A 16,215-nucleotide genomic window follows, 5' to 3' on the forward strand; every position below is an offset into this window, starting at 1 on the left:
CCATGATAAATCTTATGTACGTGACTTCAATTATAATTGTCACATAGGTTCAAACTTACCAAGCTCAACTTCAAATATAAACATAGCGCTTATTAGTCACGAACTCGAGGTACTTACCCGATCCGCTGTCCGTGATCAACTCAATAATGTCGCACACTTAGTGTCCATAGTGATTCAAAAGTATATATTAAGTCCGCACACTCAGTGCTATATAATCAACTTGCACACTTAGTGCTATATAATCAAACTCGCACACTTAGTGCTACATAATCAAACTCGCACACTTAGTGCTACATAATCAAACTCGCACACTTAGTGCTGTACAATTTAAACCCGCACACTTAGCGCCAATCTCATGATCATAAATGTTTATACCCGCACTCTTAGTGCCGAGATCAACAACTCAATACATCTCACCTCTTTTCTTTTCATTCAACACTTTCATCACCACATACATACATGTATATATATATTTATCATTCCATTCAGCATCATTACATAGACGTTATGACCATTTAAATTAATACAAACTATATGCTTAATGACTTACTTTATGTTGGGTAAAATAATTCCGAGTCGGCTACTCGATGACCTTCGATTTCCCCTTGTTGGACGCCTCTCCTTTAGGTTCTTGAGCTTAAATAAATAAATCAACTAGTTTAATTACCTTGCTAGTTATTTATATCCCGTAACATTAATAGTTTCATATCAAAAGAAGCATACGGCAACATTTTATTTCAAGGTACATATTCATAATTCAAATTCGACCATATAAACCAATATCATCCACTTGATCAATTATAGAGAATTAAAGTTAATATCACCATGTGTACTCTATATGGCCCATTATACATAATCAAATTTAACATCATCTATATATTTACTCATATGGCTGAATATACATACCCCCATATAATATCATTTTCATTCCATTTAACACTTAATTTCCACCACATAAACACTTGGCCGAATAATCCTAAACTAGCAAAACTCCACATTTGTTCATACCATCTTTTAAATTCACATGTATATTTTATTTTTACATGAACCATAGCCGAATCGTTTTAACCATGAGTAACATAACAAGCATAAATCATACTTATGGATATACCATGGCCGATTCAATCTAATCACATCCAAAATCATCAACCATTTTCAATGCATATAACATATATAAACATGAATAAGTTTCATATAATCTCTTAACACATTAATTTCTTTCATCAACAATCTTTTGTTTCTTTATCCATCAAAACTTAAAGGTAAGAAAAAAATCAAGTTCTTCTCACACATACCATAACCGAAAGTTCCATCCAACACTCTAAATTCGAAATTTTAGTATGGCTAGGTAAGAAAAATGTGATGATTAACCTGAACAACTAAGATTTCAAAAGAAAGATTAACAAAATTTACTAACCTCCTCTTCATTCAAAAGGCCGAATGCCTTTGCCCCCCCCTCTTTTTCTTCTTCTTGTACGGCTAAGAAGAACAAGGTAATAACCCCCTTTTTTTTACTTCTTTTATTATCCTTAGTATTTCTTTTATTATTTCCTTTCCTTTACATAAAATAATGACCACTTCATGGAAATTTACCACATATTCTAATATATGCTCCATCATGGCCGGCCACTATGTATAAAAGAAGGAGTATTTGACATGCAAAGCCATTATTCTCACTACATGCTTTAATAGGTCCTTATAAATTAACCTATCACATTTCAAAATTTTCTCACATAAGTCCTATTTACTAAAATTCACCTACAATTAAACAAAATTCAAATATGAAATTTTCACACATGCATATATACATATAATAAGCATCAAATATGACAACTAATTATTTTTATGACTCGGTTTAGCAGTCCCGAAACCACTTCCCGACTAGGGTCAATTTTGGGCTGTCACAGGGGTTCATTTGTGTATCTGTGCTCGATTCTATAAATGAATTGTTATCATGGAGACTTATTAAATGTTGGCAAGTGAAGTTACTAACCATAAAGAGTTTGATAGATAAGTGTCATGTTTATTTTAGCATATTTTGTTACATAATGATGTTATATTATGAAATTGGATTTGTTGGCACCATTGAGCTTTTTTATGCTCAACGTGTTGATTTGTTTTTCATTCACAAGTTTTTGAGGTTTTGGATTTCTTGGAACTCAAGTAATGTTGAGAAAGGGGAACTCTGGCTAAATTCTTTGAATTGTAATGAATTTTGCACTTTTGTTTAGTTTGGTCATGTGATTAGACCCTTGAGTGGATATTTTCTCATGATAATTAAATGTCAAATTTCTATGTTCGTCAATACTTGTTAATGCATATGTGATGTGCTTGTTTTATGTCTATAAGTGAACTTTGATATCAAAATTGATGTTGAGTTAATTGTTAAAGTGCATGAATTTTTCCTAGGTAGTTTAATTTTGATTTAATGTGTCTGTAAACATGAAATTTGGTGTCTCGAATTTAATTCAGTCTGTTAAGTATGTGTTTATAGCTTTGGTGAATATTTGGATATATTTTGGGATTTGATTGAATGGCCTAAACTATCAAATTTTGCAATTTTTTTGGGTTTCTGGGATGAGGTATCAAAACCTCGCACCTAGGTATATGTACTCCCTTATAAGGTATTTATACATGATCCAAGGTATCGATATTTGTTCACATGTATTGATATATATTTTTTAATTGGTATATGGACCCTTGGAGCTGAACTATTTTGAATTTTTAATACATGGGACTAAGAATTGGTACTTATCCTCTATTTTTTGTGCTTTAGGCCCTGAATGTTGTTCTAAAGCCTGTTTTCGCTATGATTTTGTTTAATTATTATTAATGACCCATGACATTTTTGTAAATGTGATTCAAACATGTTGTGTGCAAGCAAATTTGATTATTTTGGTTTTGTTTAAGGTTATTTTGTAACCAACGTAGCATCATGCATATCATTGTCTTTTGAGTTAGGTGTAAGGTGTTACATTTAGGGTTTGCACCTCCTTTATTCAGTTGAACAAGATTGAAAAGTAACTTTCCTCCTAATTGATATGGTGTTCCTCATGACTTCTTCAAGTTATTCTATTGTTTTTAGAACTTTTTTGAAATTTTAGAAAAAATTTTGAGTCTGCAAAATCTTTCTTTCAGAGAACTTTTTAGATTTCTAAACTTGTAAATGTGTAAAATGGTTTTGAGGTGACCTTTTTATATGAAATATAAATTATTTATTTAAGTGATCTAGAATATTTAAACTCTTTTATTTATTATTTATCTCATCATAATTTAATTAATTAGAGATAAAATGATAATTTATTATTGTCATTTAATTGTGAAACAATTTGTGTAATAACATTAATATGTATAAAAATATCAAAATAAAGCTTTGGTTGAGATGGCAAAAAAAATTTGTAGATCTCTATGCCTTGCGTTCAAATATGAACATATGAAAATTTTATTATTTTTTTATTAAAAATATTTAAAAACACCAAAAATATTTTTGTAAGTATATAACTTATTTCCAAATATAAAAAGGTAATATACTAATTTCTCAATTAAGTTGGTGCTTGATTGATTTGTGATATCAATTTAGTCCGATATTTAAATAATAGTATGAATATATTCGAAATCAATGGTAGTTTTTAATAATATGTTATAAGCGGTCTTTTTAGGTATATGAGGTTTTTTTAGGGGTAAGTGGTATTTTTTTGTGTGGTGATATTTAAAAGAATGTTTTTTTAGATAAAAATATGTATTCTATAAAAAAATTAAAATGTATTTTTATTACATTATTTACTCCTTTATTAAAATTTAATATTTTGAATCATTTTAGTGTTAGTGTCACTGGATCAAGTAAATTAAACTTAGTCGAAAGCATTTAAATATATCATGTTTATTATATTATTTTAATATTAGTTTATATATTATAATAAAATCTCCTTTAAATTTGGTGTCACAAATCAATTTGATATTAATTCAGTAAAAAAATATTAAAAATAAATTTTAAGGAAATAATAAATATTATTATAATAATGTTTTCGCCTTTTATTATTTTATATGAAATATAAAAATAAAACAACTAAAAACATAAAATCTCTGGGAATCAAATCCGTAATTGGTATACATAATATTTTACTAATCCACCTATAATTTAATTATGAAATGAATAATTTATAAAAATATTTCCAGTCGTATTGAGTGTGATATAATTTAATATCTATTAAATATGTGGTGTTTATTTTATGATTTTGGCAGTCATGGCGAGCTTTATTCGAGTCTAATTGGGTGTGGACCTTGTAATTTCTTTCCGTGCACAATACTTTTTCCCTTAAAGGTTGGGCTTAAAATTTTCCACATACAAATATTTGTTGCCATTGCATGCTGTGGGCGATGAACATTGGGCCTGAAATTATGCTCCTTTGTTTTTGTTAATATTGAAAATAATGGTTCTGAGGTATTCATAGGAGAATTATATCATACCATGGTCGTTACAATAAGTTTTGGAATCAATTTTACAGCGTTACAAATTTTCATTTCAATCCTTTGCTAATTTCGTGGATTAGGGTTCTAATCATGGCCCATTCAAAAGACAGAGAAGTGGTTAATGCTGAAAAAGAGAATCTAAAAACCATAGAGTACCATTCATGGATTTAATCTAAATTTATTTTAGTAAATTATGGTCTACCCAAAGGATCAAGATCTTCCCAACCTAATCTTAGACAGAAAATTGCTGTAAATGAAGAAGTAGTTTAAAAGTTAGAACCCAACTAACCTGGATCATGTGTAAGGACTAGGTTGGCTTATCAGAAAAGCCATGTATTCACTTGGATGGTCAACATCCCTACACCTCCTTCATCATTACATATAAATTATTTTACATTAACCAGAAGGTTCAGCTGAGTTATTATATGTGCCACGTTTACACTTCATACATATATATTTATGCAAATGCGGAGATTCTTTGTTGCATTTTCACAAACGCTAGAGTTCCAATTTCCTTTGTCTAGGCTTTACCCACTTTACTTTTTATTCTAATCCCCCCTTCAACAAAAGTCGTCTTAGAAAGTTTCATCCCCCTACTAACCCCCAGTTCATAATTACTAACAAAGTCGTTTCTTTTTCATTCTCATTATTACTACTTTTAACTAGGATATAACTTGTTTAGTCTTCCCTCATATAAAAAAATCATTTTAATTATCTATTTAGTTTATTACTTCTTTAGCTTTTGTTAATTTTATTAACTGTCGTATACAAAGATGACATGCCAATATTTTTTTTTTTTAAATTTAAAAATATTCAAAATATTTTTTATTTTTTAAATAATTTTAATTTTTTAACACTTAAAAATATTTTTTAAATTTTTTAATTTATTTTAAAAATTAATTAAATATTAATGTGTCATCTAAATATATACCATGCCAGCAAAATTTAAAAAAAGAACATTAATTTTTCATTCATTTTAAGACAATTTGATAAAAAAGTATAAATTTAAAATTAAAAAAAATTAAATTTAGAATTAAAATATTATTTTCATAAAATTCAACCAAAATAACCCATCATGGTTTAAATCAACTAATACTTCATATTAAAACCCAATGTTGAGTGTTGGATGTATGTTTTAAAGCGTAGAATACAAGAAGAAATGGCCTTCTGAATTAATTTGAATAAATTTTTGTTATACTAATCTACAAAATAGGCCATTTAGGGATTTGAGTGAGGTACAATGGACTAATCTTAAAATATTACTCCAATTTCCAAAATGATTTTTCCGCACCACTCAAACAATTTCCCTCTAAAAGCATAAAATTTGTGGGGGACGAAAAAAAGGAATAAATTCATGGCAGCTTGCCACGTGTACATAAAGTGGTGAATGATTATATGGACAGATTTATATGTGTAGCCAAAAGCAAGAGATGAAAATGATGTTTAGCAGATTCTTTAGTTTTATATTTTGATTTCCAACAGCTTTTCTTTTACTTCCAAATTTGCAATCCTCAATTTGTCTAATTGATTATATCCTTTTACATTTTTTGTTTGCCTTTATTCAAAGATAGTCATTGTCTAATTTCTTCTTTTCTCCATCTCTTTGTCTAGGAATATTTATATAAAGGGGGATTTAGAATTGCATTAGCGACACCCATTATAATCCAACCCCATCATTCCTTTGACCCTACCTTTTTATTTAGTCACACTTTTTGATGAATAATTAGTTTTTTCGTGTTATTTTATCTATTCACATTATTAGAATTTAAAATCTTATTTAAGAATATAAAATTTTTATATATCTAATTTTCTGATTATGAAAACAAAAATAAAGGGAATGAATTGAGAAAAAAAAACTAAAAAAGAAATTACATGGTGACAAAGGGATTGTTTGTTTTAGAATGGGACAGAGATTAAAACCCTTGTGATAAAAAGCAAAGCCAATTAGTTGGATAATTGAAGAGAGAGAAGATTCTTAGCTGATTCATGAATTTTAACCATAAATTATTGGCCTTCAAACACAGGGAATATTGTCTTAATCATTGTTGAGTGAGGATTATTATGTATTTAAACATTCAAAAGCTTAGTTGAATTAGATTATATAATTATCTCCAAGGCGGATATATAATAAGTTTGTGATAAAAAAATGTAATATTTATTATACCAAAACAAGGTTAAATTATTCTGGTTAAAATTCAAACATGTGTCTGATTTTTCAGGTATAAAGTAACATTTGGCAATTTTTTAATTTTGGTTCCTAAACTTTTTTTCTAAATTAATCTCAAAATTTGACCGTTTTTCTTAATTTAGTTTCTAAACTTAGATTCCCTTAAGGTATGATGTTGTGGTATTTTAAGATTGTGCCAAATTGTTGCCCGAAATTTATAATTTATAATTTTTAAATTTTTTATTTTATTTTATTTTATTTTATATTTTATATAATTTTTTAAAAGAAATCAATTAATGACACGACACAATTTTAACGGAAATTCAAGTTCAAGAACTAAATTGACAAAAATTATCAAGTTTTAAGACTAATTTAGACCTAACAAAATTTAGAGACTAAATTAAAAAAAATAACCAAATTCAAGGACTAAATATTACTTTTATCTCTTTTTTAACACCTCTTTCAACACAAAAGAAATATTTGTCAAACATGAAGAGGGGAAAGTATAATTGAAATAATTACTGAGATTAATTATTTAACTGTTATAAAAAATAAAAGATTAAATTATGTTAAATTGTAATATTTAAATCATAAATTTAAATAGGTTGTCCTTTTTTGAAAATAACTTGTTGATGCTTGGAATGTAGACAACATGTATAAATAAGTTGGTTAGACATTAGTGTACATATGGTTGCTAAAAATAACTTTGTTCTGATGTAGCTATGAAATTTATATCTTAATTTGATCTGACGTATTGTACGGCAATTCCAATATAGATTATATTAGAATCATAAGAAAGTTATAGCAAATAATCTTGTAACATTGAAATATTATTTTTGTTTAAGTACAATTGGAACGTGAATACCAACACCTAATATCTTAATCACTGTATAAGTGAGATCATTAAGCATTAAGTCTCGGAGATGATAGAATTAAACAAGTAAAATTAATCTAAAATTATAGATGATGAATTCAAGCTTTTGCCAACCAAATATACTAAAAAGTTAGCAAAAGCTGTAATTACAGCCAACAAATTCACCCACTACAAATAACACTTGTATTTTCACGGAAGTGTTCACTACTTAATTATACACTCAGAAAAAGAAAAAGGGGTTTAGGCATGGTTGAAAAGCTCAAGTGGAAGTGATCTTTAGGCTTTTTCCATCTTATACTGCAACTTTCTTTTCACTTGATTCAAAGCCCCTGTTTCCATAAACATATATTTCCTATCAATTACCTTTGGAGATCTCAATTAAAAAAAAATTATGGAAGAGGTCATCCAAAAGTGTAGCTAAAAGGGACATTAAAGAATTTAATTACCAGAAGAAGAAAAGGGTTTTTAGTGAGATCCCTGAATTGATTGTTTTATTTAGCACCTGCAAAATTTTTTCAAAAATAGGGAATGAAAATGATTCAAAAGCAAAAGGGAGAAAGAAAAGCCCAAATTAAAGTGAAAGTGAGATATGGAATTACCTTTGCCATTGTCACACAGTTTTGATAAGAATGATAAAAAGAGTATGATCAAAGCAACTGCAGCAATGAGTCCAATTAGAATTGCCAGAGTCTTGTCAATCTCTTCATCATTGTTATTTGTATCTACAACATTCACAAACGTTTGAACCTATTACTCCAAAATCTGTGTAGAATAGAAATTGTTTAATTAACAATTACAACTCGAAAATCTATGACCTTTTTTCCCTAAGGAGGGGATGTTGGGTGGCATTGGATTCTTCTTTGATTTAATAGGGCATTAATTCAACAGTGGACCTCAATTTCATGCAAAATTGTACCAATTTGTTGTTCCCTATGCCATATATATATATTTCGAAATTCCAATTAAATTTAAAAACGAATTATCTCAAATTTTTAATCATTAGACTTTTACAACTTCCAATTCCATTAAAGGGTAGATGGAAATAGCACTACATTTTATAATGAAATGATATATACATTAATGAATGACCAAAAATGAAAAAGTAATAGTAAGGTGTTTAGAACTATGACATATTCACAAGTAATAAGTTGAAATATGTTGTAAACATTTGTATTCTTTAAAAATTTTGAATATAATGTTTGTAGTTTTATTTATAGGAATTTAGTATTTATAATTTTTAGATTTAAAATTTAGATCTAATTAATACTATTAAATTTTTTGATTAATTTTATTTGTGAGACATTTTAAAATTATAAAATACTTGTTTGATAATAATATAATTAAAAAATAATGTAATTAATCAGAATTTAATAAAAAATAATAGTTTTAATAGTTGGATTTAATTTTTTAAATCTAAAAAGAAAAAAATAAACTCCCTAAAAAATATATATATAGGGACTAAATTTTAAATTTTTGAATACTATATGAACTAATGAAAAATTTTAACCATAAAGTTACTTTTAAGTTTTTTGGTACAAAAAAAAATATTTGACATGAAAATTAGAAAAGAAACACATAACCTCTATGTCACACAAGAGAGAAAAACAAAGTTTACAATTTACAATATTTTGAATAATTTTGCAAATCACACAAAATATTAACCACCGCCAACACCACCACCAAAGGGGGCGGGAGATTGGTGATGGAGCTTACTGCTCACCTTTTTGGCCGTGGGAGTGGTCTCCACCTTCTGAGTACCGCGCGTAGCACTTGGCTAAGTACATGTCACCCCATTTGGCAGCCCCACAGTCGGTTTTGAGCCTTCCGATCGCGTCTGATAAGCAATCTTGGCACTCGCTCGGACTCAAATCCCCTACACACTGAGCTACACCTTGTACATCCCCTGAACCGCTTACCCGAAACGGCTTGTAGGTACCATCACTTGCTCCCAAGTAACCCAACACCGCATCACGCCGACCCAATGCTTCCGAGTAAGACGAAATCGACGGCCCACATTTTTTCACCACCACCGTCTTGTCCTCCACCCCCAGGAAAGTCGTGTTATCATATTTAACGAAACACCCTTCGAGTTGCAACACGCCACCCGTAGAGTCAAGGCAAAGAGTGCCGAGTTGACTGACGGCTTTCGCCACACAGCGGCCACAATCACCGCTGTTGAGGTTACCACGGCACTGGAATAGGCCGTAGACAGTGTCCTGATTGCTGGCTCCTGGAAGGGTAAAGTTACTGTAAGAGGTGTACATGGCTGAGTTGACCAGGGAAGTGAGTATGGAGTTGACGTTGGACTCATAAGGTGAGCCAGACGTGTATTTAAGCTGCGAACAGCCACCGAAAACGAAGGAATCGGTGGCTGAATCTGATGGTGTTATGAAGAAACACCATACAGCGAGAAGAAGAAGAAACAGCGACGTTATTTTCGTAGCTAAAGCCATGGGGGTGTGTGAGAAAAAGAAGGGTTTGAAAAAGAATATAGAAAGGGGAGTGAAGGATGGCTTAAAGTAGAGGCTATCAAAGCATTAAAAACTGATGGATGACACTGTTTTGTGTGAGAGAAAAGGAGAGGATTGTTGCTTTGAGGGGAATTTACGTAAGGAGGAAACTAGCTTCGTATTTTCACATGAATTTCCATATATGATTTTTTTCTCATATGTGGTTTTTATAATGATTATTAAATCATGTTTTTACCAACTGCTTTAACTAATCGAAGAATGCGGACACTTTTTTTTTAATTACTAAAGTAGATAAAAGGGTTTTGGTATCGTGTTAAAAAGTTTGCGACAAATCATTTCTAGTATTATTAACATTTTAAGAATGATTTACTATGGATACTTTTTGAGTTGATTAATGAGGGATTTACTATGGATACTTTTTGAGTTGATTAATGAGGAGTAATGTAAAAAAAAATGTTAGGAGAAATTATATCGAAATGGGAGAATTTGTTCGACCCATTGTACCTTTCGGACATTAGGGGTTCAAGACAATTTTTTTTTTCTTTTTCCTTTAAAAGTTGTAGAAAATATTATTGATTTATTATTATATTTAGTGTTTCCATAATTGATTGTTTAAATAAAAAAAATTAATAACATGAATCATTTAACTAATGATATATAATCCAGAGTTGAATTAAATATATATTTTTATTTCAGTAGTGTTAAATTGAAGATTTGACCAATTAAATCCAAAAACAATAATTTGACTGCATTAAGCATAACAATAATAAGTGATAAATTATTGCAACTGAAAATTTTCGATACCCATGTAAATTAAAATTTGAAAAACGTGACAAGTCATCATATAGTAATAATATTACTAAGAATTAATTGCATGAATGAATATTTTTGGTATTTAATTAGTTGGAAAATGACATTAGTGAGAGATGAGGAGCGGTGGGGATTGAGAAAAGAAGTAATATAGTATAGGGTTTTGAGTGATGGTGAGGTTAAAAGTCAGATGTGGTTGTGGTTGAGGGACCGGTAACGGTTGACCCGTATTACATCAAATATGGTCCGGGGCTCCTACATTATAATTCATCCATCAAAATCAATTCCATCTTTCATTTACAAAAATCATTTGGTTCGGTGTGCTATCAGTTTAGTTTAGTGAGATTGGAAATATATTTATTCAGTATAGTTTTTATATACGTATCACATGAGGCCTTTAATATGGGGTTAGTGGGCGGAGCAAGATTTTGGATGGTTAGAGGGAGGAGATTGCAATAGAAAGTGATAGGTACAAGTATTAATATTATTATTTTAGTTGATTTAATGATCAAAGATACGAAAAGGGATTTTTCTAGCTACTTCTAGAAATCAAGTATCGTAGGAGAAAAAAATTTGCAATTTGTAGAAAGTTTTAATTAGAAGATGAGGTGTGGGGTGAGATGGGTACCTAAGTTTGTACGGCTAAAAAAATATTTATAGTAAATAAAAATATATTTATCCAAAGGATTTTCTTTTTATTGGTAAAATAACGAGGCTTAAACAGCCTTAGCTATTACAATCATAATCATAATCAATTTACCATTTAGCTATGCCATAAAATCTGCAAGCACTGTTTCCCAACTGCTTCCAACAAGGTTTCTTAATTCCGGGCACCACCGTAGCCTCTTTCCCCATCTGTATTAATAATAGACTTTCAATCATGAGATTCCGGAACCCTATCTGAATATCTCAAATTTCGTATTATAAATTATCTTAAATGTAACCATCTACGAACATATTTTTTATATTAAAATATCTTATTATTTATGAATTTACTTTTACCTAGTATGTAGGATGTTAAAAAAATCTCACAACCATTGGATTTCAACCTGTCCCGTCCCTATAGAGATTTTTTTTTTCAATTGCTTTCAGGTCGGATTAGTTAGTTTTTTCATTAAAATTACAATTTAGGTAAAGCCCATCTTCCCCTGTCTTGTCCCAATATATTTACAAGGATACCCCACTTTTATTTTCACTTGTGTGTATCCCTTCCTTTGCACAGGGAATTTAACCATAGCTTAAAATCTTTTTAAAGATTTATTTTTAAATACTAAACTCTTTAGTTTTATAAGATAAAACTGTTAAAAAAAAGTATAAAAAAATCCAAAAGACTAATAAAAGCAGTTTCTTTTGAAAAAATTATTTTATTATTAAATTAAAGTTACAAATTCATAAAATTAAAAGTTAACTTTAAGTTTTTCATTATTAAGCTTTCGCTTTCTTAATTTGTGGAAATGAAAGTTGACCGCTTATTTCTATAACTATCTTAATGTAAGAAAAATAAGAATAGAAATAGTTGAAAACAATAGATGATATTTTTGTTGGTTTATTTATGTTTTTATATAATTAAAATAAAATACATTAATTATATTTTTAAAAATATTAAAATTTATTAAATTATTTTTTGAAAATAAAATGAATATTTAGTTTAAATATCTAAAACTTTACGCTTACGAGTAACTCACATTTTAGTTAAGAATTCAAATATCTAAAATATTTACATTAAAATGAATTTAGTGAATGATTTTGTTGCCTCATATTCCTATGCGAAATGAATTAATACTAAATAAATCTAATATTCAAATATGTAATATATATTTGTATATGTATATATAAATAGCGATTGTGTTAGCCATATATTGTCTTAAGTTATGGTAATGATCATTCTAGTATGCTTAAATTTGTAATTAATTAAATTTTTTTATTTGGCCAAACTTGCCTAATCTATTTTATCATTAGTTAGTCTAAATAATTAACATCCTTTAATGATTTCAGTAGTTAAATAGAGTTTTTTAAAACACTTATTCTAACTCATAATGTCAAATAGAACTTTTTTCTTATAATAAATTTTTTAAATAAAATTTCATATCAATATTTTAATCAAACAGTTAACGATATTAATTATCTAAAGTAACTAATATTAGCCCGCCAACCAACCTTACCAGAATTGATAGATTCTTACCAAGTGATGGTGGAAGAATGCAGACTTCTTGGCTGGGCCCTCTGCAAGTACTGTAGTGGAAGTAAAGCTAAACAAATTAAGTTAGAAAAGGCCTTGGCTTCCAGCAACCAAGCACTAGCCCAGCTTCGCCAATCACACAAGGCTTTAGTCCGCCAACACTAGGTGCTAACCAAATTTGTCTTTAGGTAGGAGACTAAATACAATTCTATGAAGAAAGAGTTTGAGGAAAGAATACGCCAACTAAAGAGCTAAATCCATTCCTTAGATGAATAATGTTTGGCACACTTAGAGAGGATGCAAAAAGAAAACAATGGAGCCCTGAAGTGTTACAAGGTAGAAACCAAGGCGGGGATACAAGGTTACCTTCCAAAGCTGAGATCCAACCACATTTTACATACCGAAGTCGTCATGGGGCCTTTTGATGCGAGTCAAGTAAACTTCATCTATATGCGTAAGCTTACCAACATCAATCTAGGCTTCAATGCACTCAAATTTTTAGGGGTTGAGTGGGAAGAATTTCAGAAGAAGTGGAAGGAGTCTGACAACCTCTTCTTCTCCCTAGAACCAGAGCCAACCACTCCTAATCCTATTAAGGAAGCTGGTGATGTGGGGGAGGAATACGTAGAGGAGACTATTGACTAGCTAGCTGAGGATAATGTTTAATTGTTCTTGTACTTGTCTCCCTATTTTAATGAAAATTTCTACCTTTCTTCTATTGTCTCTTATTTGCGTTGTACTTACCTTTCTTTTTGTTGTTCTTAAATTGTTTATTACCAACTCGTAACAATTCTCCAACCCGTACATAATCACATAACACATGATACCTTCATTGTAACACCCCTTACTCGTATTCGATGCCGGAATCGGGTACAAGACATTACCGGACTTAAACTCAAATAAACATTCAAAACCGGGACATGAATTTCCACTCAAATTTAAAACTTTTCGAAAACATTCATATTGTCCCTTAAACGAGCCTACGAGGCCCAAAACATGCATTAGGAGTGGTTCGGGACTAAACCAAGAACTTTAGAAAACTTCCTAACACTTAGAAAATTTTTCACCAAAACAAGTGTCACATGCCCGTGTGGCTTTGGGACACGCCCGTGTGGCTTTGGGACACGCCCGTGTGGGTAGGCCGTGTGGACACACACACTTGTGTCCCTAACCCATGTAACTTTCTATTTATAACGTCATCAACAAATTGAAATCACACGGCCAAGTTACACGCCCATGTGCTTAGGCCATGTGGACGATTTAATTTTCATAATTTTTCATAAAATAGGTGCAGACTTCACACGCCCTGGGCACACGCCCATGTCCCTAGGCCATGTCCTTCACACGGTTGAGATACACGGTCGTGTCTCTACCCGTGTGGACAAAATAAGGCTATTTACCAAGCCATTTTGCCACCCTTACTTGCACCAACCTACACCGAAACAAGCAACACCAATCCAAGCAACCAAATTAACCACAAACAAGATATCAATACATCATTTGCACTTACTAACATCTATCATGCATAAACATCACATACTTTCTTTTCCATTCATGCCAAAATTCATCTTCGTGATAAACATCATCACATAAATATACCAATGACCAATAAGAATAATATTAGCTAACTTCCAATGGCCATATACAAAATGAATCATTGACCAGTACAATGCCAACACATTTGGATAAACCAATATGACACGTAACAAAATGACCAAGTCCCTATACATGTCATACTCAAAATATTGAAACCAAGTATACCCAAAACAATCGTTTGATAGTGTGAATCGAGCTCCGACGTTCTTCGATCTCCGAGCTAGCTTGGCGACACTATAAGGAATGGAAGGAAAATGGGAGTAAGCTTTTAAAGCTTAGTATGTTTGCATGCAAATAATAAGCAACATAAATCATACATTAATTATATAACTACTAAACATAAGTTAACATAATTATCATCAAGTATCTTAGGCTTAACTTACTCATTAGCATTCTTACCAAGAGTTCATCTCATACTAAAATCCATACTCATGAGTTTTACATACATACCTGTACTAATTCATAATGTAGTTACATGCTTTGCCAACTTTGACATACTCTTTGGATTACCCATTAAATACTTGGCATATTATCGGATACACGAAAAGTCTTACACATTAGTGCCACATATATAGCCAATGCTACCTTATATCTCATAATACATAAGGCTCACACACGAGCTAATCACGGGCCTGCTCACACAAGCTATCAGTCAAGACGTAGCTACACGGGCTGCTTACAAAAGCTGTCAGGTATCCGCAACACATGCCGAACTACCCAACCACCGGTAGGACATACATGACCAACACCTGGATTCACATAAATCACATAACTCATGGTTTCCTAGTGACATGTCACTTGTATCCTAAACTATTCCTAAGGTTCAACAGGGATTTTTATCATCACCAAAACTTCGTTGAATATTTCCATAGAAACAATCGTACAATTTATGCAATATTAAGCATTAAATACATAATATAACATTGTATTATTTACACACAAACTTACCTCGGTACAAAATAGTAGGAATTGGACTTAATCGTTAATAACTTTGTTTTTCCACCGATCAAGGTCCAACTTTCGTTTTTCTTGATCTATAATAACAAATTTAACTTATTTAATTATCACATTACTCAATGCTATCCAAAAATCAACTTATGGCAAAAATTATGTTTTTCCCCTAGACTTTGACATATTTACATTTTAGTCTTTAGGCTCGTAAAATGAAATGTATCCGTTTTCTTTGTTACCCAAGCCTAACCGAACCTAAATCATGCTCATAGCAGTCCATATTTTTCATCAAATCACATTTCTACTACCCATTTTTACAACTTTTACAAATAAGTCCTTTTTATGCATTTTCACTAAAAAAATCACTTAGTAAAAGTTGTTTATCATACCTTAAACATACAATATCTTCCATCAAACATTAAAATACATGCATGTCACACATGGGTAAATTTTTTAACATGAACCTACTTCAAAATAATGGTAGAAATAAGTAAATCGGGTTACGAGGACTTAATAAATGTAAAGAGCATTAAAAACGGAGCTAGGATGTAACACCCTTAACCCGTATCCGACGCTGGATTAGGGTTAAGGGCATTCTGGACTTATAGAAACCTTTTTCAATCATTTCGTAAGCATATTATACATCACCATTATATCAAATCATGCATAAAGAGTCCCTTTAGAAGGTCAATGAAAC

General features: G+C 30.6%; 1 protein-coding gene across 1 annotated transcript; it reads right to left on the bottom strand.

Moving 5' to 3' along the window:
* Positions 1 to 7,569: 7,569 nt before the first annotated feature.
* On the bottom strand, positions 7,570 to 10,287 carry LOC107948389 (plasmodesmata-located protein 6). Its single transcript, XM_041111718.1, has 4 exons — positions 9,232 to 10,287; positions 8,111 to 8,233; positions 7,958 to 8,013; positions 7,570 to 7,840 (listed from the first exon to the last, which is right to left on the bottom strand). Exons 1-3 carry the CDS (start codon positions 9,962 to 9,964, stop codon positions 8,003 to 8,005), a joined length of 867 nt encoding a protein of 288 aa, XP_040967652.1. The 5' UTR covers positions 9,965 to 10,287; the 3' UTR covers positions 7,570 to 7,840; positions 7,958 to 8,002.
* Positions 10,288 to 16,215: the final 5,928 nt, after the last annotated feature.

This window comes from Gossypium hirsutum, chromosome A01 (assembly GCF_007990345.1).
Source record: "Gossypium hirsutum isolate 1008001.06 chromosome A01, Gossypium_hirsutum_v2.1, whole genome shotgun sequence".
In the NCBI taxonomy this organism is placed as follows: Eukaryota; Viridiplantae; Streptophyta; class Magnoliopsida; order Malvales; family Malvaceae; genus Gossypium; species Gossypium hirsutum.

Bases quoted from the DNA above. Each gene is read 5' to 3' on its own strand.
- LOC107948389 (XM_041111718.1), bottom strand. From the start codon at position 9,964: ATGGCTTTAGCTACGAAAATAACGTCGCTGTTTCTTCTTCTTCTCGCT. The intron at 8,234-9,231 runs GTGAGCAGTAAG...TGAATGTTGTAG, and splicing joins CCACTCCCACGGCCAAAAAG to ATACAAATAACAATGATGAA.